The 25,727-nt window shown below is 59.3% G+C and overlaps 1 protein-coding gene across 2 annotated transcripts in view; it reads left to right on the plus strand.

Moving 5' to 3' along the window:
• Window positions 1-25,727, plus strand: part of SHANK3 (SH3 and multiple ankyrin repeat domains 3) — a 343,838-nt gene that overhangs the window by 313,810 nt on the left and 4,301 nt on the right. For both annotated transcript variants that reach the window (XM_086609695.1, XM_086609696.1), the window contains one exon: window positions 5,584-7,909. In XM_086609695.1, coding sequence (XP_086465821.1) covers window positions 5,584-7,909 — 2,326 coding nt within the window. The remainder of the gene's footprint in view (window positions 1-5,583; window positions 7,910-25,727) is intronic.

Consider the following 25,727-nt stretch of genomic DNA (forward strand, 5'->3'; position numbering starts at 1 on the left):
CAGGCTGTGCTCGGGCACGTGCCCGGTGCACATGTCTCATCTCAGGGCGGTTACTCCGGGTGCTCAGAGACAGGGCTCTTCACTGGTCCTTGCTGGTCGCTGGAGGCTCCATTTTGACTCCAACTCTTTACTCCTGTGTGCGCCAACCGCTGTGGTTGGATCCTGCTGACGCCTCGTTGCACTTCGTAGGAAGCGTGTATGCCCTGGCACGGCGAAGACACAGTACATGCTGTTTGAGGAGAACCGAGACAGAATCTCAACAGCAGATGGCAAAGGGACGTGTCTGTCTATGTGTCGTCGAAGTTTCATCTTCCAGTTGTGCACGTGCGAGAGGGACTGGGCACAGAGGGAGGTCATGGGCAGCACGCGACGGGCTGTGCCAGACGGACGCTCACTTTTCCCAGAGGTCAGCCCCACCTCCACCATCCCTCCGGAGAACTTGGACTAGCTCACGAGGTGTGACATTCAGAGCGATCAGGTCTGGAGGAGGCGGGAGCGCGCGGTCGCTGGCAGCGGAGCGTGCCGGGAAGCAGAGCGCAGGCGCCGCGCGTCGTCCTGTGGCGCAGCGGAATGGCAAACGGCGAGTCAGTTGTTGCCAGGTGGAGACCCAACGGAAGGAAAGGACAGCCTGGTTCAGGTGCTGCCAGTCGAGAGGAGCTGCCTTCCCGCAGCGCCGTGCTGCGTGTCGGAGAGAGCCCGGCTGGGGCTGGGCGCTGGGCGCTGGTGGGTGTTCGGCAGGTGCGCACGTTGGTGCTGAGCTGCTCTGCTGTTCCGTGGGTACCTCTGAGTTTTGTAGAAGGGCTCCAAACACTGCGGGAGTTGGTCAGGCTCCTTCTCCTGCAGACTCGTGCCCTGGGCCGAGCTCTGCCCATCGCCCCAGGCAAGTGTTAGAAGATAGAAGCGAAGAACAAACGTATTTATGACAAGTAATTAGCTGTTGGCATTTGAGTACCTGAAGGGGGCCTACAAGAAAGATGGGGAGAGGCTGTTCAGGAGGGCCTGTTGTGATAGGACAAGGGGTAATGGGTTTAAAATAGAGGGAGGTAGATTCGGGTTGGATATTAGGAAAAAATTTTTTACCATGAGAGTTGTAGAACACTGGAACAGGTTGCCCAGAGAGGTGGTGGATGCTCCATCCCTGGAGACGTTCAAGGCCAGGTTGGACGAGGCCCTGAGCAACCTGATCTAGTTGGAGATGTCCCTGTTCCTTGCAGGGGGGTTGGACTAGATGACCTTTGAAGGTCCCTTCCAGCCCTAACCATTCTATGATTCTATGATTCTGTGAGTCCGCAGGAGTGGAGCCGGAGAGAAGAGCGCCGTGCTTTTGGCCACCAGCATTGTAGGTAAACACAAATAGAGTCCACTGCAAGTTAAAAACTGCCAGGATGGTCTCACTGGTCATGTAGCTGGTCCCTCCTTTTAGGAGGACCCTCATCCCTGACACTGCTGCCACCAGGGGATTCTGCACGGCCACGTCCTTGCTGCCTCTGCAGGGCCCAGCCTGCGCCGCAGGGGCCACGCACAACTCCGAAATCCATTACTTCATCAAGACGTCAGGTTTGACGCCTGCTCCCAAGGGATCCCTGATTGCCTTTGGTCACCTTTGGAGACAGCCCGCACAGAGCTGCGTCCTGCGCAGGCAGTAAACGAAGCTCAGCAGCCATCAGTCTGGTGCGCAGCTGTAAACAGGCACTTCTCCGCGCGAAGGGAGCGGTTTCATTCTGCCCGTGGGATCACATCTACACGGCAGTGAGGAGCCTTCTTCTGTCACAAAGGCCGTGTTTTGGGAAATCCGCTCTCGTGGTAGGAATGGGCAGTGAGAGGTTGGCACACGGCAGCATAATAACACAGCGGCGCCGTTCAAAGAAAGCCTCGGAAAAGGTCTTCACAGAGCAGACGGGCATCGGAAGAAGCTGGTGGTGGAGCTGCAGAAGAAGGGAAAGGAGGTGACTGCGCCGGGCGCTGGGAGGCGCAGAGCTGCTGCTGCGGGTGTTGGGCGTGCGAGAGATCTGCGTGAGTTGCAAGAGCTCTGCCAAGTGCCTGGCAGGAGAAGGTCCGCCGAGGGCGGAGCGCCAGGCGGCCCGGCTCAGCCAGCGCTGGCCGGCAGTGCTGGAAGCTGGCAGAGCATTCTGGAGGGCCAAGGCAGAGTGTTCCGGAGGGCCAAGGCAGAGTGTTCTGGAGGGCCGAGGCAGCTGCCCACTTGCCATCTGCGTACGTGCTTCCACAGGCAGTCGTTCCTGGCGCTGTCGGGCAGCACGCGGGGCTGGACGCACCTGTGGTCCACAAGGCTGGAGGAGAGGTGGAGAAGTGGGGTATGGAGGCAGCGTTGTCAGCAGCACACAGGGAGTGAGCAAGCCGCACGGGGAGGAGGAGAGGCAGATGAGTAACTGGATGTGGTTGTTTACGCAGGACGTGGATGGCACGCACGCGGGTAGAGCTGTGTCACAGTGGTGAGTTGCAGGTAGTGAAGAAGGAGCCTGCCAAGAATTTGCTCTCCTCCCACCTCTCCCATCAGTGATGTCTCCCGAGTGTTAATTGTTTTGCTGAGGAGCAATAGGAGATGTTCGCTTCCACAGGGAACAGACGTTATTCCCACTATCCCAAGGAACAGGGTTGTAGAGATGGTCAGCTTGGAAATCAGAACTGGAATGAAGCCGCTCTTCTGCCGTGGGATCAAAGGATGATCCAGGTTGGAAGGAGGAGATCTCTAGTCCATCCTCAAGCTCAAAGCAGGGTCAGCTGTGAGATGGGATCGTGTTGCTCAGGGTTTTATCCAGTCTCCTTCAAAACCTCCAAGGGTGGAGACTGCACACCCTTCTGGGCAGCCTGTTCCACTGCTTGACTGTCCTCATCATAAAATTTCTCCATGTATCCTGTCAGAACCTCTCATTTCTGTTTTGCCCATTGCCTCTTGTGCCCCCACCATGGCCTCTTGTCCTCCCACCATGTACCACTGCAAAAGATTTGGCTTTATCTTCTTGATAACCTCCCCATAGTTACTGGAAGGCTGCAGTTAGGTCCCCCAAAAGCCGTTCCTTCGGCAGGCTGAACCAGCCCAGCTCCCTCAGCCTCTCCGGATGGAGCGAGAGCTCCAGCCCTGGCTGCCTTGGTGGCTCTCCACTGAACTCCCTTCAGTTGGTCGACATATTTCATGTCTTGGGGGCCCCAAAACTGGATGCAGTATTGTAGGTGTGGTCTCACGAGTGGGGCGAGGGGGACAACCTCTTTGCTCTGTCTGTTGCCTTCGCTCCTGTTCACACCGCCCAGGACGCCGCTGGCCCCCGCTGCCGGGGCACAGGGTTGGCCAAGTTCACCTCGCAGCGTGCCAAGCCCTCCAGATTCTTCTCCACGGAGTTGCTTCCCCGCCAGTTGCCGGCCTGTCCAGTCGGAAGGGAGGGGGTTCTTCCTTCTCAGCGGTGGGACGTTTCATCTGTCCTTGCTGGAATTCATGGAGTTCTGCTGGCCTGTTCCTCCATCTGGGTCCTTTTGAGGTGTCTGCTGGTCACTCAGCCTTGTAGCGCTTCGGATACTGTTTTCCTCATTTAAGGAAAAAACGGAGGAGAGATGCTTGCGGCAGACAAAAATAACAAGTGGGGAATAGAGAGAATAAAATGAATAATTGTAGAAGCAGCTATGTGAAATAAAACAAAAACCACTACCCACACGTCGAATACGTTTAGATTATCTAACTGTCCCCTTCACCCTTCCTTCACTTGAAATGCTTTGCTTTTAGAACTTCACGGCCAGGACTGAGCTACTGGGGCTTGTGGAGGTCCCAGAAGGTAGAACGGGGGCTCCCACACCTGCGGCTTTTGGCGATCAACAGCTGAGGATTTGCAGCATCCCGTGACTGTTGGTAGTCGGTGTCTCCTCTGGCCCCTTTACAGATCAGGCAGTTTGAGAACGATGAACCAGCTTTCCAGTTTGATATCCTGAACTGGCTCTGTACTCAACACAGCAGTACCTGTTTACAGGATGGTCAGCACATCCCTAAGACGAGCTCTGATGGCACTGGACCATGTTCTGTAATGGTCCGGGCACGGTAACAGAGCTCAGCGCGGCATAAATTTCCTTGTTTCAACTCCTGGCCGTTCCCAGATGAGAAGCAGAAATAAGCATAAAGGCATGACTGGTTTTTTGGCTCCTCATGCTGTGAGAACAAGACGATGCCTATATGGAATCAAACCGTGGCTCCATCTAGTGCAGGATCCTGTCGTAAGCATTGCTCTTCAGCAGATGCCCAGGGAAGAGTAAGAACAGGGTAAGGATATGGTATTTCTGCTGAATACTCACCCAGGCGGCTACTGTCTTCAGTTCAGAGGCTTCTGTGCACAGAACAGCCCACAAAAAGTGCGTCCTCCATGGCTTTGTCCAGTCTCTCTTTGAACTTGTCTCGTGCTTCCAGTTCATTGTGCTGCCTTGGTACAAAAAATCCCCAAACTGGGTTCAGCAAAAATAGCGCGGCTTTGAAGGCAGTGACAGTCTGATCAACGTGACGAGATGTAGAGTTCAAGGCTGACTGGCCAAAACATTCCCTTTTCACCCCAGCAGACTGCAGACATCTGCAGGCGTTTGGTGGAACGACTAATGGAATACAGGGCACGGCTGCCAAAGCGCTCTGGACGCTGGTGGGCATCACAGAAAAGCGTTAGAGCCAACCAAGCAGGTGGTCCCCGTGCTGCTGTGCCAAGTCGTGGCTTTCTGCCATCTCGAGCCTTCTCTAGAGCAATTTGGAACCTTGACCACAGCTGAGCTGGGGCTGAAGAGGAGGAGGTCTGGCAAGTCGGGGATGAGCGTGGCAAAGCAGGGCTCGGCGGAGGGCGGCTCAGGCAGAGGGCAGGGGCGAGCTGCGCGGGTTAACGTCCGTCCCTGCGAGTGCTTGCACCGTATTTGCTGGATTAATGGATTTTTCCTCCTGTTGCTGTGCTTAGCAAGAGTCTCATGCTCTTTCACCGAGCATTGCAAGTACCTGAAGAAGCTCTCGCTGTGCACCCAGGTAGTAAGTTCATAGTAAGAATGACAGAATCTGGCTTCCGTGGGTACTTCCAATGCTTGAAATACGTAACTTCAGTCCCTGCTAGACCCTGCTTCTGAGTTCAGTCTAGCACATTGCAGCGTGTGGAGCCCTCGGGGGGAAGGGGGGAAGTGTGACACGAGAACAGCGAGCGGGGAGCGCGAGAAGCCGCGCAGGGGAGGTGGCACCGTTTGCCGTGCGTGGCACAACCTGGTCGTGCTCGGCTGTCTCACACGTTGGCAGTCGGGTGCCGGGAGGTTTGATGGAGCGTTCCATGCTGTTGCTGGCACGTTGGTCTGGAGAGTGTTCAGCCTGGTTGGAAAGCGCCGGGGACAACTGTTGGTGGATTTGAAACAATGGAGGACGTTGTGGGAGTCGGTGGTCGCCCTTCTGTGCCAAGCCAAAGGGCCAAACTGCAAACGCCTGCACCGAGCAAAGAAAAGGCAAAGTGAAAAGTCGCCTCAGAAAGGGAGTGGGGTGGGGGCAAGAGAGGGATGTCACGTATCCAGTTGTGCTCTGGCGTCTCTGGAGACGTCCTCTCTGACTTCACTGTTCTTCTTGTTTTCCAGGGGAAGACGAGAAACTCGCTGCTTCTTTGCTAGATGGGAAGTTTCCCCGGAGCACATCGATGCAAGACACTGTTAGGGAAGGACATGGGATTCCACCACCACCTCAAACAGCCCCGCCCCCGCCTCCTTCTCCATATTACTTCGACACAGGTCCCCCTCCATCCTTCTCCCCACCTCCACCCCCTGGAAGAGCTTACGATACCATAAGATCAAGCTTTAAGCCAAGCCTGGAGGCTAAACTCCACGGGCTCCCGCAGGTCATTAGCGCAGCTGAGATGTACGATCAGGCGAGGACTTCCATCCCTTACCCTGACCGGCAGAAGAGGGCCCGATCCATGATAATCCTACAGGATTCCTCTCATCTTCCCGTGGAGCCAACAGAGATCCCCCGGCCTGGCCCATCCGCAACCCCTCCGGAGAAGCTGAAGAGGAAGGGGAGAGTGATTGACAACCCTTACGCCAACATGGGTCAGTTCAACGTCAGCCTGTTTGCTCCCACGAAGCCACAGAGGAAGAAGAGTCCTCTTGTTAAGCAGTTACAAGTGGAGGATGCACAGGAGAGAGCAGCACTGTCCATCACCGGAGGCTTTACCAGGGAGCCCTCTCCCACCCGCAGGAGCCATCGCCTGAGCGGGGTGGAATATCAGCACCACACCGGCATCGCTCAGGTCGAAGCCACAAGCATCCCCTTTGCCACTGCCATCGCCGGAGTCATGAAGGACCGAGACCGTCGTCTGGATGAGAGGCGGAAATCCACTGTCTTCCTCTCGGTCGGGGCCATCGAAGGAAGCCCCCCCAGCAGCGACATGCCATCCTTGCAGCAGTCCAGGTCTATCGATGAGCGGTTGTTAGGAAGCCGAGATGTACTACTGCCTTCCCCTGTCTCAGCTTTAAAGCCATTAATTAGCAGCTCATCCTCAACGTTCATCCACCCGCTGACAGGAAAGCCCTTGGATCCGAACTCGCCTCTGGCGCTTGCGCTGGCCGCAAGGGAACGGGCCCTCTCGACTCAAGTCCCATCCCGGTCGCCCACCCCGATCCACAGCCCGGACTCAGACAGAGCAGCACCCCTGTTTGTGGACATCCAAACCAAAGAACCAGAGAGGGGGGAGTTGGAGAGCTTGGTGTCCCCTGCGTACTCACCCGGAGGCAAGGGGGCCATCGGAACAGACTCTGGGACTTTGGCCCCGACGAAAAGCCAGTGGGGGACTCCGTCCACCCTGAGAAAAGAAACCGAGGCGAGAGCAGAAACACCTGGGAAGGAGGAGAAAAAACAAGAAGACAAGAAGTCCATGATTATTAGCATAGTGGATACATCGCAGCAGAAGACCGCTGGCCTCATCATGGTTCACGCCACAAGTAATGGCCAAGACGAGATAGGACTTGAGATAAAGGAGGAGAAACCAGCTGTCCCTGAAGAGTGCACAGAGCCAGCAGAGTCCCCCAAAGCCGAGACCCAGCCCAGTCCCGTGGGAAAGCCTCCAGTCAGTCCAGCCTCTGACAAGACGCTGGGACAAGGGAGTTCGGAGGAGGAAGTGGAGCCCTACACGGTTACCCTCCCACCAGCTCAGTTGTCCTCAAGTGACGAAGAGACCAGGGAGGAGCTGGCCAAGATAGGGCTGGTGCCTCCACCAGATGAGTTCGCAAACGGGGTCCTGGTCACCACCCCTGGCACACCGGTCAGCCACCTGGCTACGCCTAGCACGCCATCCATACCAGCGGCAGCAGTAGCACCTTCTACCACTGGCGGAACACCCTCAGGGAAGCCCTCTGATGCCCCCGTAGCCCCGGAGTCTGCTGCAGACTCGGGAGTGGAAGAGGTGGACACCAGAAGTTCAAGTGACCATCACCTGGAGACCACAAGCACCATCTCTACGGTCTCCAGCATGTCTACGTTGTCCTCAGAAAGCGGGGAGCCTACTGACACATACACTTCCTTTGCGGATGGACAAACTTTTATACTCGAGAAGCCACCAGTGCCTCCAAAGCCAAAACTCAAGTCCCAGCTCAGCAAGGGGCCAGTTACTTTCAGGGACCCACTTTTGAAGCAGTCTTCGGACAGCGAGCTCATCTCCCAGCAACATGCGGCCACTCTGGCGTCAGCCAGCATTGGCCGGCCACGCTACCTCTTTCAGAGAAGGTCCAAGCTATGGGGGGACCCCATGGAGAGCAGGCCGATCCATGGGGCTGACGATGACAAGCCAACTGTGATCAGTGAGCTAAGTTCCCGACTACAGCAACTGAATAAGGATACACGATCACTGGGGGAGGAACCGGCCGGGTCCGCGTTAGATCCCGGGAAGAAGTCGCCGGTGGTCGCGGCACGGTAAGATGCTGGTCGCCGGCCGGGGTCGGGGGCAGAGCTCAGGCACCCGGGGGGACCGGGAGGTGCGTACGCGGAGCGTGACTGTGCCGAGTGGTCCCGGGCGTGTTTCGAGGGGCGTTCCAGAGACGTCAGGACTTCTCAGGTGCACGGGGAGAGGCGGTGCCGGGACACGCTTTCCCGCCGTCGGTGTGACTCGTTCATGGCTCCTCTCCGCGCACCGCGCACGTAGCGAGCTCGCACTGTGGCTTTTTCCCTTCGAATTGCCTTCCTGGTGTTCCATGTTCCTCCTCTGTCTCGATGCTCTCGTTAAGCTGCTGTATTTAGTCGTGGGTTTCGCCTCTGGATGCTGGCTCCTGGACAGCTAATAACGTGTGTTTCTCTAGCACTTGTCATTCCAAAGGATCTCCAAGCGTTGTCAGACTCCGTACAGAGCTCTGCTCAGTCCCTGCTGAGCGGGAGCCATCACGAGGGGGGTCCGTGGCGGCCCTTGGGAAGGACACGGCAGCACCACCCCGACCTCTGCTCGCCCCGGCGGAGCTCAGAGCCCGGTGCCATGTCCGGAACGTGCCCGCTCTGGGCCCCGCGGGCAGGTGTTGTGGCAGGGAGCGGGGGGGTGTGCCACGTGGCTCTGGGCAGGGGGTGCAGCCCATGTCCCTCCCACGGGCCACGCAGCGGCTGCATCCTGCTGAGCGTGGCGCTGGTCACACACGTCTCTGTGCCGGTGGGCCGGTGGGTTGGCCGCTGGCTCAGAGGTATCTACACAGCGTCAGAGCGTGGTAGATCCCCTCGGCCCTTGTCCTCCTCCGTGCACAGAGCCTGGCCAGCCCGGGACTGGTGAAACGTCACAGCAGGGTGACCCCAGGACGTGCAGGAGCCTCTTTCTCCTACAAAGTCCTGCCGGTGTTCCCTCATCCCTCACGGCACGCAGGAGACACCGGTTCCCTCACCCACGCTGGAGCTGTGACCATCACGCTCCCTGCACAGCATGGACCTCTCCATGTCCCTCAGGCTGCCCTGTGCGGCCCTCCTGCCCAGTGTGCCCCCATGCCAGGGCCACCCACTGACCCACCAGCACCGGCGTTTGCTCTGACCGGCTGCCCCGTGGCAGCAGTGGCCCCTTTGCCCCACACTTTCACCCCGACACCCCCACCTAACCGTAAAACTAAACTAACCAAAAAATTCTGAATTAGAGCCCGAGATTTGAGAGCGAACCCCTACAAGGCTTGAAATTCAAAGTTCCAGCAGGAAGTGACCCAGAATCGCCCGTCTCACCCTGCCCTTTCAGGGCGCAGCCACACGACCCCTCCCGCAGTAGCAAGGCCACGGGAAGCCGGTTCCCCTGGCATCACCGGTGGGTGCTTGCTGGGATCCGGCGAGGTGCCAGTTCAGCAGGGGCTGAGGGGAACCCTTCTTTTGGAAAGGTTTTTCTAACCAGATCATCACCGTGGTGGGTTACAAGTCCACGCAGTGCCAGCGCAGCTGGTGATGTTCCGAGCTGTGGCACGGGGATCAGTGTCCTGTCCTGACGTAGCCCGGGGCAGCGCTCATGATGCAGCTCCGTCCTTCCGCAGGCTCACGTCTCCCTGCCACTGCCCGCGCTGGCAGTGCCAGCCTGGCTGCGCCAGGGACCCACCTCTCGGTAGGAACCAAGGCTGTAGTTATGCCGCGGTGTGGAATGAAATCCGTGGATCTTGCCCTGCTGCACAGTTTCATCTCTCTGGACGTAGCCCCAAATGGGCATTATGGCCATTCCCTGGAGACCGGTGTCTCCCACATGGTCCCTTCCCCCTGCGCTGCCCAGTCGGGAACCACGGGGTCCTGTGCTTAACGCACTTAATTGCATCTGGGGACCCTTCCGAAATCCCGCACGCCGTGCCTCATGTTCCTAAAAGGTGCTGACTGTGCGTATCTGCAGTGACGCTGGAAATCTGGGATGTCACCAGCTCTGAGGGCACCAGCCATGGCATCTCAAACAGCTTACCTGTGCCAGGCATTGGCCCTTTGCAGAGGAGACCTGTTCTGGGGCCCACCGACCCGCGGGCTGGTGGAGGGGCTGCTGGGTCTTCTGCCTTCGTCCCTCTTTGGTCTCCCAGAGCCAGCAGCGAAGAGCACCTGGGACTCCCGCCCCCCCCAACCTGTCCCGATTCCTTCCCTGGTCTCCCATGTCCATCCAGAGCACCACGTGCGGCTGAGCTGCTGTTGCCCAGCAGCCTCCCAGCAGAGACGTGCAAGTCCCTCCGGTTCCAGGGGACACCCCTTCCCCATCCTCTGCCTCTTTAACCCCTCCTGTCCTCCACCGCTGCTTCCCCCCCGGTTCCTCGGCTCCCTGGAGGCAGCGTGCGGCCCTCGTCCCGGCTCCCGGGAGCCACAGACCTTCCCGAGCTCCCGCCCCGTGCGTGACACTGCTGCACATCACCTGCCATGGGGACCCCGTCCTGCGCCAGGGCAGCGCAGCCCATCCTCCTGCCTGTGCCCACCCTGCCACCGGGCATTCGGCACGCTCGGCTGTCCTGCGGAGTTAAATGTTCTCATTCCCTTTTCTGGAAGTCATGGCCTCTCATCGCTGAAATTTTTATGCTCCCGGTTGATGTCAAAGACTTGAAATATTTCCCGGGAAGTCAGCTGTAAATAGAATGCTTAATGATGTCAGCCACTCTCCTTCATTGTGAAAATTCCTCTCTTTTATGAAATTGCTGTAAATTCAGAAAATAGTATAAAGGGCAGTTAGATAAGCGTAGATGACTCGGTTCAGGACACGTTTTCCAGTCGCTGGGCCTGTCCTGAGAACGACAGTATTACCGGATCCTCCCGCCCCAGCCGCCCTCCGTGCAGCGGAGGGGCTGCGGAGCATGGTGGGCACATGCTGGCCCAGTGGCCACTGCCAACCTTGAGCATCCGCCTGGGGCCACAGGCTGCTGCGCCCCTTCGGCCGAGCTTCCCGCAGCCCGAGCCCGTTGCAGCCCCTCACCGGGACGTTTGGCGCTCCGAAGGGCTGCAGCTTCTTCTGTCCTTCTTACAGTCAGCTCTGCTCCAGAAGGGGTCATGAGCCAAACTGAAGCTCTTGCCCAGAGTCCCAGAGGGCTCGGGGCAACGGGGTGCCTGTGCCGGAGCCGTCCTCAAGCCGCCGGCACCACTCCAGGAGCCGCCTGCCCACGGCACAGGTTTCACTGCCGGAGTTTCTTTCCAAGCACATGAAATTCTGAATTTACAGCCGTTACATCTCAGAGCAGGTGACTTCTGTCTCTCGTGGTGGCTCAGCACAGGCCCCGGTGCCTTTCCCCGCGGAGTGTCCTGGCTAAGGGACCCCCAGCAACAGGAGACACAAACTGCTTTCTCCATAACTCTGCACTCTGGCTGTATCTCCTTCCAAGCCGGTCTTCCATGGGAGGACGTTTGGCAAGAGGGACTGAGAAGGAGGCCCAGAAATACTGAGCGTGAGAACGTGAGGTCAGAGTTAAGGCAGCCGATCAGACGGTGTTTATTCCACCCTCCCCACTCTCGGGCCCTGTGGGACCAGCAGCGATAGAATCATAGAATGGTCAGGGCTGGAAGGGACCTTCAAAGGGCATCTAGTCCAACCCCCCTGCAAGGAACAGGGACATCTCCAACTAGATCAGGTTGCTGATGGAGCTGATGGAGCACCGCGTGCTGGCAGGGAGGTTGTGCTCCCGGAGCGGTGCCATGCCCGCTCGCCGAGATCCCGCCTCCTGCACAGCCCTCACCGAGACGCCGTAGTTCGGCGGTGAGAGCGGTGGCAGCGCAGAGCGACAGCTCCCACTCACACTGTCCCACGGGAATAGGCGCTGACCCTGGAGTTGGGCACGCAGGAGCCGTGCCGCGCTGGGAGCTGCCCGCTCCGTTGTCTGACGCAGCCTGTCCAAAGGCTGACACGAGGCCGGCAGCAGCATCATGGACAGGATCCTTGAAGATCCGGTGTCCCAGCCCATAGTAGCCTTTGCTCAGCGGAGCTGCGGAGAGCGACCCGCCGTCTGGGCGTCTCTCGGACTGAAGCTCCTGGGCAGCCCCGGGCAGAGCCCACGCAGCAGCAGATGCCGCGCAGCGGTTCCGCTGAGCAGGGGCAGCGTGAGCACCCCGCAGCTCAGAGCTGCTGCCGAGCCCCGAAACGGACCCATCGTGTGACACCCAGTGCCACGACAAAGCTGACGCTAGGGAATGGGAGGTGTTTGCTTCTGAGGAGCGACCCAGTGAGTCACAGCGAGCGATGCAGATGCCAGCACAGACTGCGTTGGCACCAGGGGCTCAGCTCGTGCGCTCCAGGGTGACTCACGCATTCATGTGCAGCATTAAACCGCGCGTTGAGGTGGCGTTTGTGTTCGGTGTCCCCTTGTCCTGTGACTGCCCGTGGCCATCCAGCCCATCGGGCTCGTGTCATCCCTCATTGCCCACGGTCACACTCAGACCTCCTCCTCCCACCTCCGCTGCCAGGGCAGGCACTGTGCCAACCGCCGGCCCGGGGAGCCAAACGGGAGCTCGGGTTGACTCCAGCCAGGAGTGTCCAAAGTGTCAGCACAGTTCCAGTTTGGGGCTCCAGCTCATGCAGCCAGGAAGCCGGGTTAGAAGGGGCTTCACAGAGGGGTTGGTTTGTTGGTTTGTTTGTTTGTCTGTCTGTCTTTAAGCAACAGCTGAACATGCCAAATGTATCATGTGAAGCAGAATTTTAGATGCAAAACTGAGTTTTTCAGGTGCTGTTCTGGAAACCCACAACTGCTTTGTATTTCTACAGATCTGAAAGAGAGAGAGAAGAAAAATAAGCCCTTTAGGCATTTAGCTCCTAGGGTAAAGCTACCTCTTTCTATATAAACTCATCAATTAATTCTGTTTCAGTTCAATGGTGTAACGTTTCTGGTGCAAGCTTGCAGCCGCTGCAGATACAACCCCCTGTTTCCTTGTAGGCTTTTTGTCTCTTCACGGTGTCTAAACTCATGCACAAAGCAGAGCTGAGCGTTCTTTCCACAGCCCAGGGAATGGTCCTTGGAGAGCTGATGAAAAGCTGGAGATTGGCTTTGATGAGGCCAGCTGAGATCTGCGCTTCTCGGCGCCTTCCCCGGAGGGAGTTTGGGAGTACGGGAAGATCTTTGGGCTGCACAGAGATTGGGAGAGCAGGTGGCCTTCCCGGTGCCAGCCGAGTCCTGGGCAGGGTGCCGGCAGCGGCAGGGGCCGAAGCCCCCCGGCAGGTGACAGAGGTGCCCTTTGGCGACATCGAGCAGGGGCTCCCTGCCGTCGAGCTGAGCTGCCGACGGCCACGAAGCCTGCGGCTTCTGGAGATACGGGTCCCAGCTGGTGCTGGCAGCAGCACACTGTCCTGCGAGCTCCCAGGCCCCCCCGAGCACCCACCTTTCCCCACGTGTCCGGTGCAGCCCCGGCAGAGGACGGCAGAGCTGCAGTCCCGTGGCGGAGGCTTGGCAGGTCTCCAGCCTGTTGTCCTGCGGCAGCCGGGCTTCAAGGTGCTTCATGCATCTCCGTAGGTATCTGTAAAAATGAATCCTTTTCTCCGTGGACTCCCCTTCCTGTGGGAGGAGGCTCCTGCTCGTGGAGACGTACCGCAGCGGGGCCGCCGGCACCACGGCGGGGGCTCGGGGCGGCAGCGGGGCTCGCCACGCGTTCTGCTGGCAGCTGGCAGCGCCGTGCCGGAGGGTGCTCTTCCCCCCTGGTTGCCATGGCACTTTCCCAGCGCTCACCGCAGGATGTCAGGCTGAGGATGGGGAGCTCCTGAGCCTGCTCCACCTCTGCGACTTTTCCACGTAGACACGGCTCTGCAGGCAGCGAGGGAGTGGGGCAGCAGCGGCTGTGAGAGAGGAGCTGATGGAGGCTGGGTGCTGGGAAAGGCAGGAGTGTCTGGGGGCTGCTGTGAAATGTAGTGATGGAGAGAGCACCCACCACAGGGAAACGCTCCCCTCGATCCGAGGCGACGCCGATCTGGCCAGCTCGAGGCTTCCTGCCCTTGGTGGCCGGGGAGGGTCTGAGTTTGATGTTGATGTGCATTGCCTACAAGGAGACAGGGGCTTTGTGGGTAGCAAGTGTCAGCATGTGTCCGTGTCACAGCACGCACAGCTTCGCCTCATCCGGTCACTAACATCTACTAACACAGCTCATCCACTCATCCCTCGAGTGAGTAGAAGAGCAAACAGTGACTCTGCCTCATGCTTGTCCAGAGCGAGACTTGGGAGGAGCAGCGAGGGGTTGTCCAGACCTCGGGAGGAGAGCTCTGGGTCCCACCAAGACCATCGGTGCCGAAGTGGCCCGAAAGAGGGGAGCGTTGAAGCCCAAAGGGTTCGCTCGTTGCTGAGTGTCCCTCCGGGACGGCCCCGCGGTGCAGTTGTTCCATCACCCAAGCGCAGGAGAAAGGCCGTAAGGGCTGTTGCTTGCAGGGCTTCAGCAGACTGGAAGCGGGAGTCACAGGAAAAAGAGCTTCTCTCATACGGAGAAATACGAAGGGACCCGTTCAAATCCCAGTTCTTGTGTCAGCAAACCGGAGCCAAAGCAACCGCCTGGAAGGAGACCTGTGTGCTGCCTTGGAGCGGCTCTGCCGGTGACCTGCCACGGCTGCGCACGCTCCCCAGCGAGGGCTTGGGAAGAGATTGGCTCAGAGAGCCCCAAGGACAACACAGGAGGAGACTGGAAGTCTCCTATGGATACTAGCCCTAAATTTCCTTTTCCTACAAAGAGGTTAGAGGAGGACAAAACAGGCTTGCCGTAATGAGAGACAGAACATTTAGTTAAGCTGCTCTTAACGTCCGTAATGCTCTGCCCCTGCCAGAACCTCGCTGTTGTAGACGTTCACCGACAGCCAGTTTTGCTCCCGATGGTCCCTGTTCCATGCCGGAGCATAGGTGGGAGCTCATGGGTCCAGTTACAGCAGCATCTGCAAACCGCCCTGGAAAAACCATAGCTGGAGGCTGAGCCCCTCTTGTGTGGAAAGCATGAGGGCGCCCTCGAAGTGCGCTCAGAAGTCCTCTTGCTCTTCTACATCACTCCTCGAGCGTAGCAGGTCGGTCACCGTGACACAGCCAGGGGTGCCGGGCGTTCCCCGGGGATAACCACGCGTCCCTCGGCTGGCCCGCCCGGGCTGCCGGCCGGCGAGCTGCGCGGCACCGTGCCGGATGCCTCAGTGCAGCAGCGAGGGCTGCCCGGAGCCAGCCGCCCGGCAGCGCGTCCCACCCGCAGTGCCCGGCATGGCCGAGCAGACCCTGCCCGGAGCAGCACGAGGCGGCCCTGCTCTCTGCGCGGCTCCTGCCGCCTTTTCCTGCGCTGCGGGCAGCCGCACCGCCTGCAGAAAAGGGACGGAACTGAATCCTGTGATGTTTGCAGCCTGTGCCAAACCCACCGCTGCTGGAAGCCCCCGGTGCAGCCCGGGGCTGGCACTGCCAGTCGGGCAGACGCGGTCCCTGCTCGCGGGAGGTGGCTGTTTCGGCCGGGTGGGACGAGGCTCTTGCTCCCTCCCGACAGCCGCAGCTGAGGGATTTCCCAGTGCGCAGGAAGAAGGTTTGGGAAGCTCGGGAGAGCAGCGCAGCACCCAGGCAGCGGGTGCGAGGTCTCCCTCGCCGCTGCCACGAGATGCGGCATGTCCCACCTGCTCGCGGGAGAGCAGGCGTTGGGTTTGGGCGAGTGCTTGGGCACAGCACAGACCCCAGCGGGGGACTGCTGCCGTTCCGCAGGGACGCTGGTTATCCCCCGGGAAGCACTAACTCCCGGTAACATCCCATCCCCCTGCGGCTGCAGCCGGTGCGCTCACAGCCGTTAGAGCCGCGCACTTAACACCGCCGTCGGGTGAAGCCAGCGCAGATGTTGAACTGTGTTTGCCACTCTCTCGTTCTTGCTGGGGGGCATTTTTCTCATGCATATGTTGTTTATTTCCCTCCCTCTCCTGCCCTCCCCAGTCTCCATCCATCCCCTCCTTGTCCCTCCCCTCCCCTCCCTCCCCTCCCAGCTGTTTCCAGCAGCACCGTCCCAGTCGTTCAGGCTTTGGCTGTCGAATTCATGCAATTATGAATGTCCCATTTCCTGTAGCGAACACACGGACGGAACCTCAGCCGCTGCGGAACTTCCCGACCTTCACTGGCCCCAAAAGCCCCGTGCGGGCCGTTTCCCGGGTCCCTTCGCTGCCCCCGGGTTCGCCCCTTCCCCAGAGCTGCCGGGGGCTCAGCCGCGCACCCCTGGATGCGGCAGCCGTTCTGCCCGGCACGCCCAGCGCCACGGGGCACCGCCGTGCCATGCCCACGGCACGGGGAGCCCTGCCAAGGCGCCGGGCCACATGGCGTGGCCGTCGGCCCTTCTCTGTGTCGTCGGTGCCCGGACCGGAGCTAACATTCTCTCTCATTGCCTCTCTTCCTGCTCTCCATCTGCATGTCCGCGCTGCTCTGTCTAGAACCGCCTCTGGCGTCCGGAGGGTGGGCGAGTTGTGTAAGTGAGCATGTTCTCATCCCATAGCAGACTCACCTCGTCTCCCCCTGCCCGTGCCGACCCCGCTCCCCGTTCTCCCACCGCCCCGGCCGAGGGCGGGCAGCGGTGCTGGCTCTGGCATGTGCGTGTCCCCCGCCCGCCCTGCTGTGCCCCGTAGCATGTCCGTGTCCCTGTGCTGTGCTGTCGTGTGCTGCTGCTCGTAGGTGGCAACTGAGGAAATTCCCTCGGGCTTCCATGGGATTGGTACCGTGGCCCGGATGGGACCACGCGGCCCATTCACGCCTGCCTGGGGAACACCCAGCAAGGGCAGCGCAGGGGCACGGCCCCTTGGCGCGACTCAGCCCCGTGGGGAGGGACCCTGACCCAGGTGGGGAAGGACCCTGACACAGGTGGGGAGGGACCCCGGCACGGGTGGGTCCGAGCCAGCAGGAGCTCCAGCCAGGTGACCCACCACTGTGACGTACGGTGCCCCCAGGGAAGTCACCGTTGGCACAGCCTTAAACTGTGGATGAGCATTTACCTGAGCTGTAGGGAAAATCAGGGTACTGAAAAGTGACCTCCCCCCCTTCTCCCAAACTGGCTAATGACTGCTGCTGGAGGAGTCATCGTGGGCAGAGCTCCCTGGCCATGTCCCCAGCAGGTCTCAATTGCCACCAGAGCTGTTGGAACCCCTTCGCCAGCCCGTGGCTGATGAACCATGTGCACTCACCAGGCTGGACCGGGCAGCAAGACCCTGAGAGGGGCCGTTGCTGTCTGCACAGGGTCGCTTGGGCCGAGGGCAGGGTCCCCTCTCCATCCCCAGGAGATGACTTGCAGGTCCCAGCAGCTCTGGTGGGTTTGCGCTGTGGCGCATGCCCCAGATCCAGGTGCCCCCCAGTGAATTTCCCCAGGTGCATGGCCAGCTGCGTGGTCTTGGTTGTGCCGCTTCTGTGTGTCTGTCTGCCCTGTTGTGTTTTACCCGTAGTGTGTGTGAACCTGGCTCCCTACATCTGTGTCACTTCCGCGTGCCAACGCGGCCCCGGAGCCTGTGCAGAGCTCTGGCCACTGTCCCGTTTGATTTTACTTGTCATCTTCTGCCAAGCGCTGAATTTCCAACTCTGCATCCCCTTCCCGGTGCCCGGCTGGACAGGGCCAGTCCCGGGAGAGCAGAACGGCAGCGCTAGGAAACTCCTCCTGCCAGACGCCCTGCACCGCCGCCGGGCTGGCGGTGGCTGCCGTGCCACGCTCCGGACAGCCGCGTGGACACCTTCCCCAGGGATCAGCTCTGCTCCAGTCCCGGGCTGTGACACGGCTGGTTTGAGCGGAGGTGTGGGAGACTCCGAGGCCACCTGGGTCCTTCTGGTGGGGCAGAAGGTTGTGGAGCCCCTGGGTCTGGCTGGAGACGGAGCGCTGCTCTGGCTGGAGCTGGGTGGAGAGATTCGTGCCCCATGTTGCGCACAGCAAATCTTGCTCGGTTGGTGTGTGGTCGGCGGTGGGAGGGTCCTCATGTCATCGCATATGCCCGTGTCTTCATGCCTTCAGTCCTGTTGCTGGTGTCACAGAGCGTCTGAGTGTTGGGGGCTGCACCCAGGGGAGACCTGCCGCCCGCGTCGGCACCGCGGGCACGCGGATCATCCCTCGGCTTTGCGCTGCCCGGCGTGGGACAGGGCGAATTTAGCCTGCTCGGTCTGTCTTGTGCCCCCCGTTGTGAGAACACTGCCCAGCAGCCCCAGTGGCAGCACCGGCTGGTCAGAAGCGTCCGGGGATGCTGGCTGGCTGCGCTGAATGGGAGCCGGCTTGTCTCCGTTCCGCTGAGCCGGCGTTTCGGACAATGGCAGTGCCTGCTCCCGTCCAGCACCATCTGACCGTGATCATCAGCTGATGTTTCCTCTCTGTTGCACAGCCCTGTTTATGTGACAGCTTTGGACATTGTTTGCCCGCGCCCAGCATCCCTGCCCCGCTCCGAGCGTGAGCCGCAGCCGCCCTGCGCGGCCCCGCTTGCAGCCCCGACGCTGCCGATGGGCTGTGGCTCAGCTCCCGCCGCGTGAGCGTGAGCACACCGGAGCCTCGGCCACTGCTTTCCCGCGGGCTGCAGCCCCGTGCCCGGGCTCGGGGCGCTGCATCGGGCCGCCTGCCCCCCGCACCTGCCAATGGCGGAGGGAGCCCACGCCAGGAGCCGGGCTCAGCATGTGAGCGGGCTGCGGAGACATGAGCAGGAGAGGGGAACAGCAGCCTCTGCCGCTGCCCAGGGCCCGTCACGAGTGGCATTATTCCCATTTACTGCCTGGAGAGGATAGGGGTAGGGTAGGGGTAGGGCCATGCGGGTTAAGCTTAAGGATAGGATTAGGATTAGGGCCATTAGGATTAGGGTTAAGGTCAGGGGTAGGGTTAGGGTCAGCCACTCTCTTGGTCCAAAAGGATCAGCGCTGAACCTGGACCTGCCATCCGTGCTGGGTTTCACAGGTGCCTGCTTGGCCGAACACCTTTAATGTTTTCCTAGCGCAGGTTTTTGCACTGAATTCCCTGGAGGGGAGGGGTGCTGTATCCCGGGGTACTTTTAGGGTGCACAAGCGAGGAGACTCGTTCCTACAGCAGATCTAAGGCGCCATCAGTTGAGAAGCACAAGCGTGTGCTGCTGGCTGGGGCAGGGGCTGGCTCTGTCCTCCACTAGTTGTCATCTCACCCCGTGGATTAACCTCCGGTGTCACCGCGGTTAGAGCACCGATGGCCCCACGGCCCCTCTCGGGAGCTGCGCGCAGTGTCGGGCGGCCACTGCAGCCAGTGGTTGTTTTCCCCTGCAACAGAATTTGTCGCCTACAACGTAAAGGTTCGGACCTGCCTTCCCATGCGCGTGGTGGAGCTCCAGCTCCAGGCTCAGGCAGCACTGCCCTGCAGGAGCCACGGCGAGGGGGTGCTGAGCCCCACACCCAGCCCAGCGCTGGCACCGGGCAGCGAGCGGAGCCTGTGCCCCAGGCCTGGGTTTTAGTTGCCAGTGAGATTCCCAGGGCAAGCTGGGTCTGAAGGGAAGCAATGACACAGCTCGACTGAACCCTCCGTGTCCGGCCAGCCGCGGTGCCTCTGCCCTGCCTGGGGCTTGGGGGATGCTCCTGGGGCTCCAGCACAGCGAGGCGCAAGGCCAGGGTTTCTCAGGCAACGCTTACGCTCCTCTTGCCTGTAGCACTCACAGTGAGCACCACGCGGGCGGCCCGGAGCCATGTGTCCCCGCTCCAGGGCAGGGCATGTGGTGGTGTCCCCCGGGCGTCACGCGGCCCGCGTGTGCCCACCATCGGGGATGACGGGAGAAGGGATGCGCCGTCTGGGCTCGCAGAGCTCAGTGCTGGGAATTAGGAACTGAGAAACAAACCAGTGTGCCCTTCCCCAGCTCATCTGAGACTGGCAAGGACCAATAAATAGGAAGAGTCCTGCGTCCTCCTTTTCTGGGCACTTCTTGGACTGGGACCTCATTGCTGAGCCGTTAGGTGCTACCAGGGACCCCGTAGATGAGAGCTCTGCACCAAACGCCGCAGCTCTGCCAGCAGCTTTCGCCTTCCCCTGGTGTTCTGTGCAGAGGCTGCGGGGCGTGGGGGCACGCTGCTCCAGGCCACGCTCCGGCCACGGCAAGCCAGCAGCTCCGGAGGAGACAGGACGGGCTGTTCTGAGCCCAAAGACAGGTCCTGCGGAAGTCTGCAGGACAGTGCGGTGAGCCAGGAAGGTCAGTGCGTGTTTTGAGGTCAGGGGAAGATGCTCTAACAGCAGACAGCAAGAACGGCCGCTGTTCTGGCTGCAGAAGTGCCATCGGAGAGAAGGAGAGGGAAATTAGGGAGTGAGAGAGAAAAAAAAGGAAGTTTCGAAACGGGAAGGAGCCGTTACATTGAGAAGCCACAACAAGGAATATACCTGCAGGGTATTCCTGGCTGGCTGGCTCCTTCCCAAATCCGGCCTCCGTGTTTTGTTGGGATAATGCCTCATACACAGTTCGGGAGAGCAAAAACAGAACTAAGGCCAGCAGAAGTGCGATCCGTTCTCATCCGGCCGTGAGAGGCTGATGCGGGAGCACTCCGTCGGAGAGGCCGTGCCGGGCACTCACACACACACTCGGTGTTACAAGGTGGTAAACAAATAGCAGCAGAAGCAGCGGTTCCATCAGTGATGCCATCCCATTGCTTAGGTCTTCAGCTTTGTCCTCCCATCATGAGGTGAAGCAATGACAATCGCCACGGCTTTCTGGAGTGGCTTTCCGTGCTCTGCTTGAAGTGACTAGACAAGGATCCAGAAAACCATCCATTAAACCGAGCGCAGCTTCTTCCAGGTCAGGCTGAGATGCTCCTCGGGTGAGAAGAGCTTCAGGCCCCACAGTTCGTCTGTCCAGGCATTTCCCAGAGCGCACCCGGCACTGGCTGCGGTGCGTTGAGGGCACCCAGAGCTGGCACCGACGGGTCTTCCCGTCTTGCTTCAGTTGGGTCCGCGTCATCTTCCAACCTGGCACGTGTTGCCTCATTTTCCGTTCCTGTCCGCTCACCTTCCCCTTCCAGGGGTTTGTTCGTGCTCCTGTCCCTGCCAGACTGCGCAGACTGTTCCATCGTTGGTGCTTTCTGTGCGTGAATGCTCTTCCCCGACCACGGACAAGTCCCTTCCCACCCATCCTCTGCGACGCTCCGGGCCAGCTGTGGGGGTCAGACCAGGGTTGGACTCGGCGCTGCCAGGATCTGCTGTGGTGGGTCTTCTCCTGACAGCTGACTGTAACACACCAGCCCAGCCAGGTCTGCCTGGCATGGCCCGGCTGTGTCACGTGGGAGGTCAAGGCTTAGATGACTTCATAAGTTACTCCGTTCTTTGAAAAATACTTGTCTGCAGCTGGACTGTAAAGCATTCTCCCACCTGTAGCTCTGGTGCTCATGGAGCTTCTGACCACGTCACTGCACAACTGTCCTGCAGTTCTAAGTGGGATCTTCGAGCTTTGCTGGTCCTACATGATCCAGCGTTAGGGTTCGTTAAAAACTTAGGTCGTTAAGTGAGGGCCTCTTGCTGCACATCGAACAGCAGCACCGAGCTGGGCCTGATGGACACCGTTGGTTCCTGTGTGCTCACTTGCTGCCTAAATGGTAGGAATCAGCTTTCCCAACTCTTTGTCATCCCCAGAGTCAAGGAAGATGCTGAGTCTGTGCTAGCTATAGAATCACAGAACGGTTTGGGTTGGAAGGGACCTCAAAGATCTCCCAGTTCCAACCCCCCTGCCATGGGCAGGGACACCCTCCACTACACCAGGTTGCCCAAAGCCCCATCCAACCTGGCCTTGAACACTGCCAGGGATGGGGCAGCCACAGCTTCTCTGGGCAACCTGTGCCAGTGCCTCACCACCCTCTGAGTGAAAAATTTCTTCCTTAGATCTAATCTGGGACTTCTTCCCTCGTCTGCTCTTGCAATAGGCAGAAGGAAGTGAGGTCCTGAGCAGACAGAGGAAATCTAGAAGAACTTCACTTCTTAGATGTAGAAACTAAAATCTCTCCCATCCTTTTTGTGCAAAAAGAAGAGGTTTGCATTGTACCGTGGTGTGACATCATGCAGGAGACACTGGCTCCAGCGCAGAGATGTGTCAGTGGTACAGGTGCCTTCACGCCGGGCGCTTTGTCCTCTGCAGACTGTTCCACTGTCCCGAGTCTCTCCCACTTCTTCAGTGTCGGCATGTCCACCCTCGTCCTGGTGTGCTCCTGCGTGGTGGCTGAGCACCTCCAGCGGTGGCTGAGGGACACCTCGGGTTCCTCTGCGTTCCCCTCGCCAGACAGAAGGTTACGGGTGGATCGGTGGTGGTTCGTTGGTGGCGCAGGAGAGGGATTGGTAATATTAAGGAATTCTTTCAGAGCAAGAAGTAAGACTTCAGCCTGGACGTGTTTTACAGAGACAAAATGGCAGCAGTGAGGAGCAGAAGCAGCTCTCAGTTCTCGTTGTGGAGAAGGTCGACGGCAGACAGCGGGGTGTTCGGTGGTAGGGTTTGATTTCGTTAACAGATGTTAATTGTATGAAAACCACCGTGGTTAAGAATTCATGAGTGGCAGAAAACATGACGTTTTGGGGGGCACTGAACTCGGAGAGGACAGCGAAGAGCTCGAGGGAAGCTGGCCGAGCCAGAGTGACCTGCCCGATGGCAGAGGAGTGGAAGGAGACGGGCAGCTGAGGGCAGAAGCTCAGTTCTGCCGGCCAGAGAGCACAGCCCCCGTGAGCCGTGGCCATCCGACGCCGGAGACTCCGGTGCTCTCTGCACCGAGGCGGTGAGGGTGGAAGCTGAACCGTAGTGGTGGGTGCTGGCAGGGCAGGTCGGGCACTGGTGGTGCTGCAGGAATGCATAGCTGTTTTCCTGCTGCGTGGGCACCAGAGAGGGTTGAGGACAGTGGCGGCAAGGTCTGGAGGAAGGTCCATGGGAAGGTCTATCAGCTCAAGCACTCTCTGCGTAAAGGCCCGTCAAGGGCTGTGCCGCGGGGCAGCTCCAGATGATGGAGTGACCGGGAATAACGAGCTGTGGAGCATCATTGCTTCCTCATCGGGGCCTTTGCTGTCGGCTGATGGCAGCTCTGCGCTGGTCCTCCGCGGTCTGAATCCACAGACTCACGGAATGGCTGAGGTGGGAGGGGACCTCTGGAGATCGTCTGGTCCTCCCCCATACTCAAGCAGGGCCACCTAGAGCAGCGTGCCCAGGACAGTGTCCAGCGGTTTGGTTTTTTTTTTTCCATCTCCAAGGATGGGAACTCCACCCCCTCCATGGGCAGCCTGTGCCAGTGCTTGGTCACCTTCACAGTGAATTGAGAGATTTCGTATGTTCCAATGGAATTTCCCGTGTTTCCATCTGTGCCCGTTGCCTCTTGTCCTGTCATGGCACCACTGAGAAGAGTCTGGCTCCATCTTCTTTCCTCCCCCCATCAGGTATTTATAGACACTGGTGTGGTCCCCTTGAACCTTCTCTTCTCCAGGCTGGACAGTTCCAGCTCGCTCAGCCTCTGTGTCAGATGCTCCACTACCTTAATCATCTTTGTGACCCTTCATTGGACTCTCATTCCAATAAGTCCATGTCTCTCTCATACTGGCGAGCCCAGTACTGGACACAGTGCTCCAGGTGTGCTCCATCCCTCGATGTGCTAGCAGTGCTGTTCCTGGTGCAGCCCAGGACACCAAGAGCCTTTGTTTGCTGCAGGAGCACGTCGCTGGCTCGTGATCAAATGGTGTCTGTCAGCACCCCCAGGTCCTTCTCTGCAAAGCTGCTCTGCAGCTGGTCAGCCCCCAGCGTATATCGGTGGGTGAGGTTGTTCCCACCTTCTCAGGTGCAGGACTTGGCATTTCTCTTTGTTGAACTCCATGAGATTGCTCTTGGCCCGTTCCTCGTGTCGGTCGGGGACGCTCTGAGGGGCAGCACGTCTAGTTGGTGTCTGTATCAGCCGCTCCTCTGTTCTGTGTCATCTGCTCAAAATGTGTGTGTGTGTCATCTCCTCTTGCTGAGGGCACCCTCTGCCCCATCGTCCAGGTACTTAATGAAGGCATCAGGAGGTACTGGCCCCAGGACCAGCGCCGGGGCGTCGTGCCGCTGAGCACAGCCCTTAGAGCCCGGCAGTTCTGCCGGTTCCCAGTCAGCCATGTCACCGTCCGCTTGTCCTGTGCATACTTCAGCAGCGTGTCAGCGAGGATGTTGCGGGAGATGCTTTCGAAAGCCTTGCCGAGTCAGCATAAGCAAAATCCATCGCTCGTCCCTCACCCACCAGGTTGTTCGGTCGTAGGAGGCTGCCGGGTTGGTCAGGCGTGGTTTCCCCTTCGTGAAGCCGTGCTGTCTGCTCCCATCCCTGCCTTGTCCTCAGCGTGCTTGGAAATGGCTTCCGGGATGATGTTCTCCGTCGTCTGGCGGGGAGCCATGTGAGGCTGGCCAGCCCGGCACCCCTTGGGTCCTCCTCCTTGCAGGCAGGAGTTGCTGTGGGGTTGCAGCGACTGCTTTGGCGAGCACGCAGGCAGCGGCTGCAAGCCAAGACAGGTGTCAAGAGTGGGCTACCACTTGCCAAGAATTAGGCTTAGACCTCAGCATGCTGGTTGCCATAACAACTCGATGGGCTGTGGAAGGAAAAGAGGAGGGATTGCCTTCTGGATGCTGAGCTTGCTCCTCGGTGATGGCTGAGGGAGCTGAGCCCTGGCACGGGTGAGGTGCAGCTGCTTTGCTGGTGAAGCCCCTGCAGATACCCCCATCAGCCTCCTTCTGCCCGAGCGCCTCGTGGCGGGCCGGCCCACCGCACCGCAGGGTGTCCGAAGGCTTTGTTTTTCTTCCCAAACACCCAGTTAACAGATTATCCACTTGATCTCTTCTGGCACTCTTACTGGCTGCTGTCCTGAAGGGAACAGACCTGCAGTCTGGTCCAAAGGAGCCATCCAGCTCCAAAAAGGGATATGGAGGTGCCCTGCTCCTGACTTCTCCCCAGAACGCCTCCCTTCCCACTGGAAGTATCGTTGGGGCAGAATCTGAAGATTTGGGAAGTTCACCTGAGGTTTCCGGGCAGGCAGGTGGCACGTTGGTCTGAGCGGCTGCAGTGCCGCCGCAGCAGAGCCGTCCATGCCTGGAGGTACCGGTTGGTGGTAACCGCGCGGTGCAGCGCGGCACAGCGGTCGCCTTCGGAAAACGGCAGCGTTGTCGCTCACACACGGCGCGGTTGCTGTGCCCCTTCGTGGAGTGTCTGGCTGCTGTGAGAGCTCTTCTGGGAAACATCAGACCGGTTGCGTGTGTCGGACCGCGTCACAAGTCCTAGGTGTGCCAGGAGCACGAGAGCTGTGCCCGCGGTGACCCACCTGTGCCATCCACAATCCGTAGGACCAAGCTGCCGGATTTGTAGGACTTCATGCGTAAGCACTGCCCGTATGTTCTGCACTTCAGGTGCTCAGGAGACTCTCTATGGAAGTGTAGCAGCCCTTAAAGTTACAAAATGTACCAGTTCTCTCCTGGTTTGCTCGTTCATGTGTTTTCTGGCGAGGAACTCTGCCAGTGCTTCTTCAGTGTCCTCCAGATGCACAGTACGGTGGGTACCATTAACCCCACTCCTCGGTGTCGGTTTTGCAGGGGTATCAGTGTCGATTTTCCCTCTCGGCACCCCGTGGTCGGTTTTCCCCCATGGCACCCCTGCTGGGAAGAAGAACTGGGAAGCACCAGGTTTATCTTCCCTAACAGCAGTGCTGGCTGCACGAGCAGAGTCCTGAGAGAAGTGGCAGCAGGAAATCAGAACAAACCGGGTTCTCAGGAGTTCCGCAGATAATCCTCACGCGCTGCTGGGCACCCTTTTCCCTCGGGGCTTTCCCGACCGGGATAAGCTTATCCTCTCTTTGGGTTCTTTTGCTGAGAGCCAGCAGCGAATTTCATGCTGAAATTCGGTCATTAAGGAAGAGCAGTGGGTTGGCAAAC

This window comes from Tauraco erythrolophus, chromosome 4, assembly GCF_009769465.1.
Source record: "Tauraco erythrolophus isolate bTauEry1 chromosome 4, bTauEry1.pri, whole genome shotgun sequence".
Classification (NCBI taxonomy): domain Eukaryota; kingdom Metazoa; phylum Chordata; class Aves; order Musophagiformes; family Musophagidae; genus Tauraco; species Tauraco erythrolophus.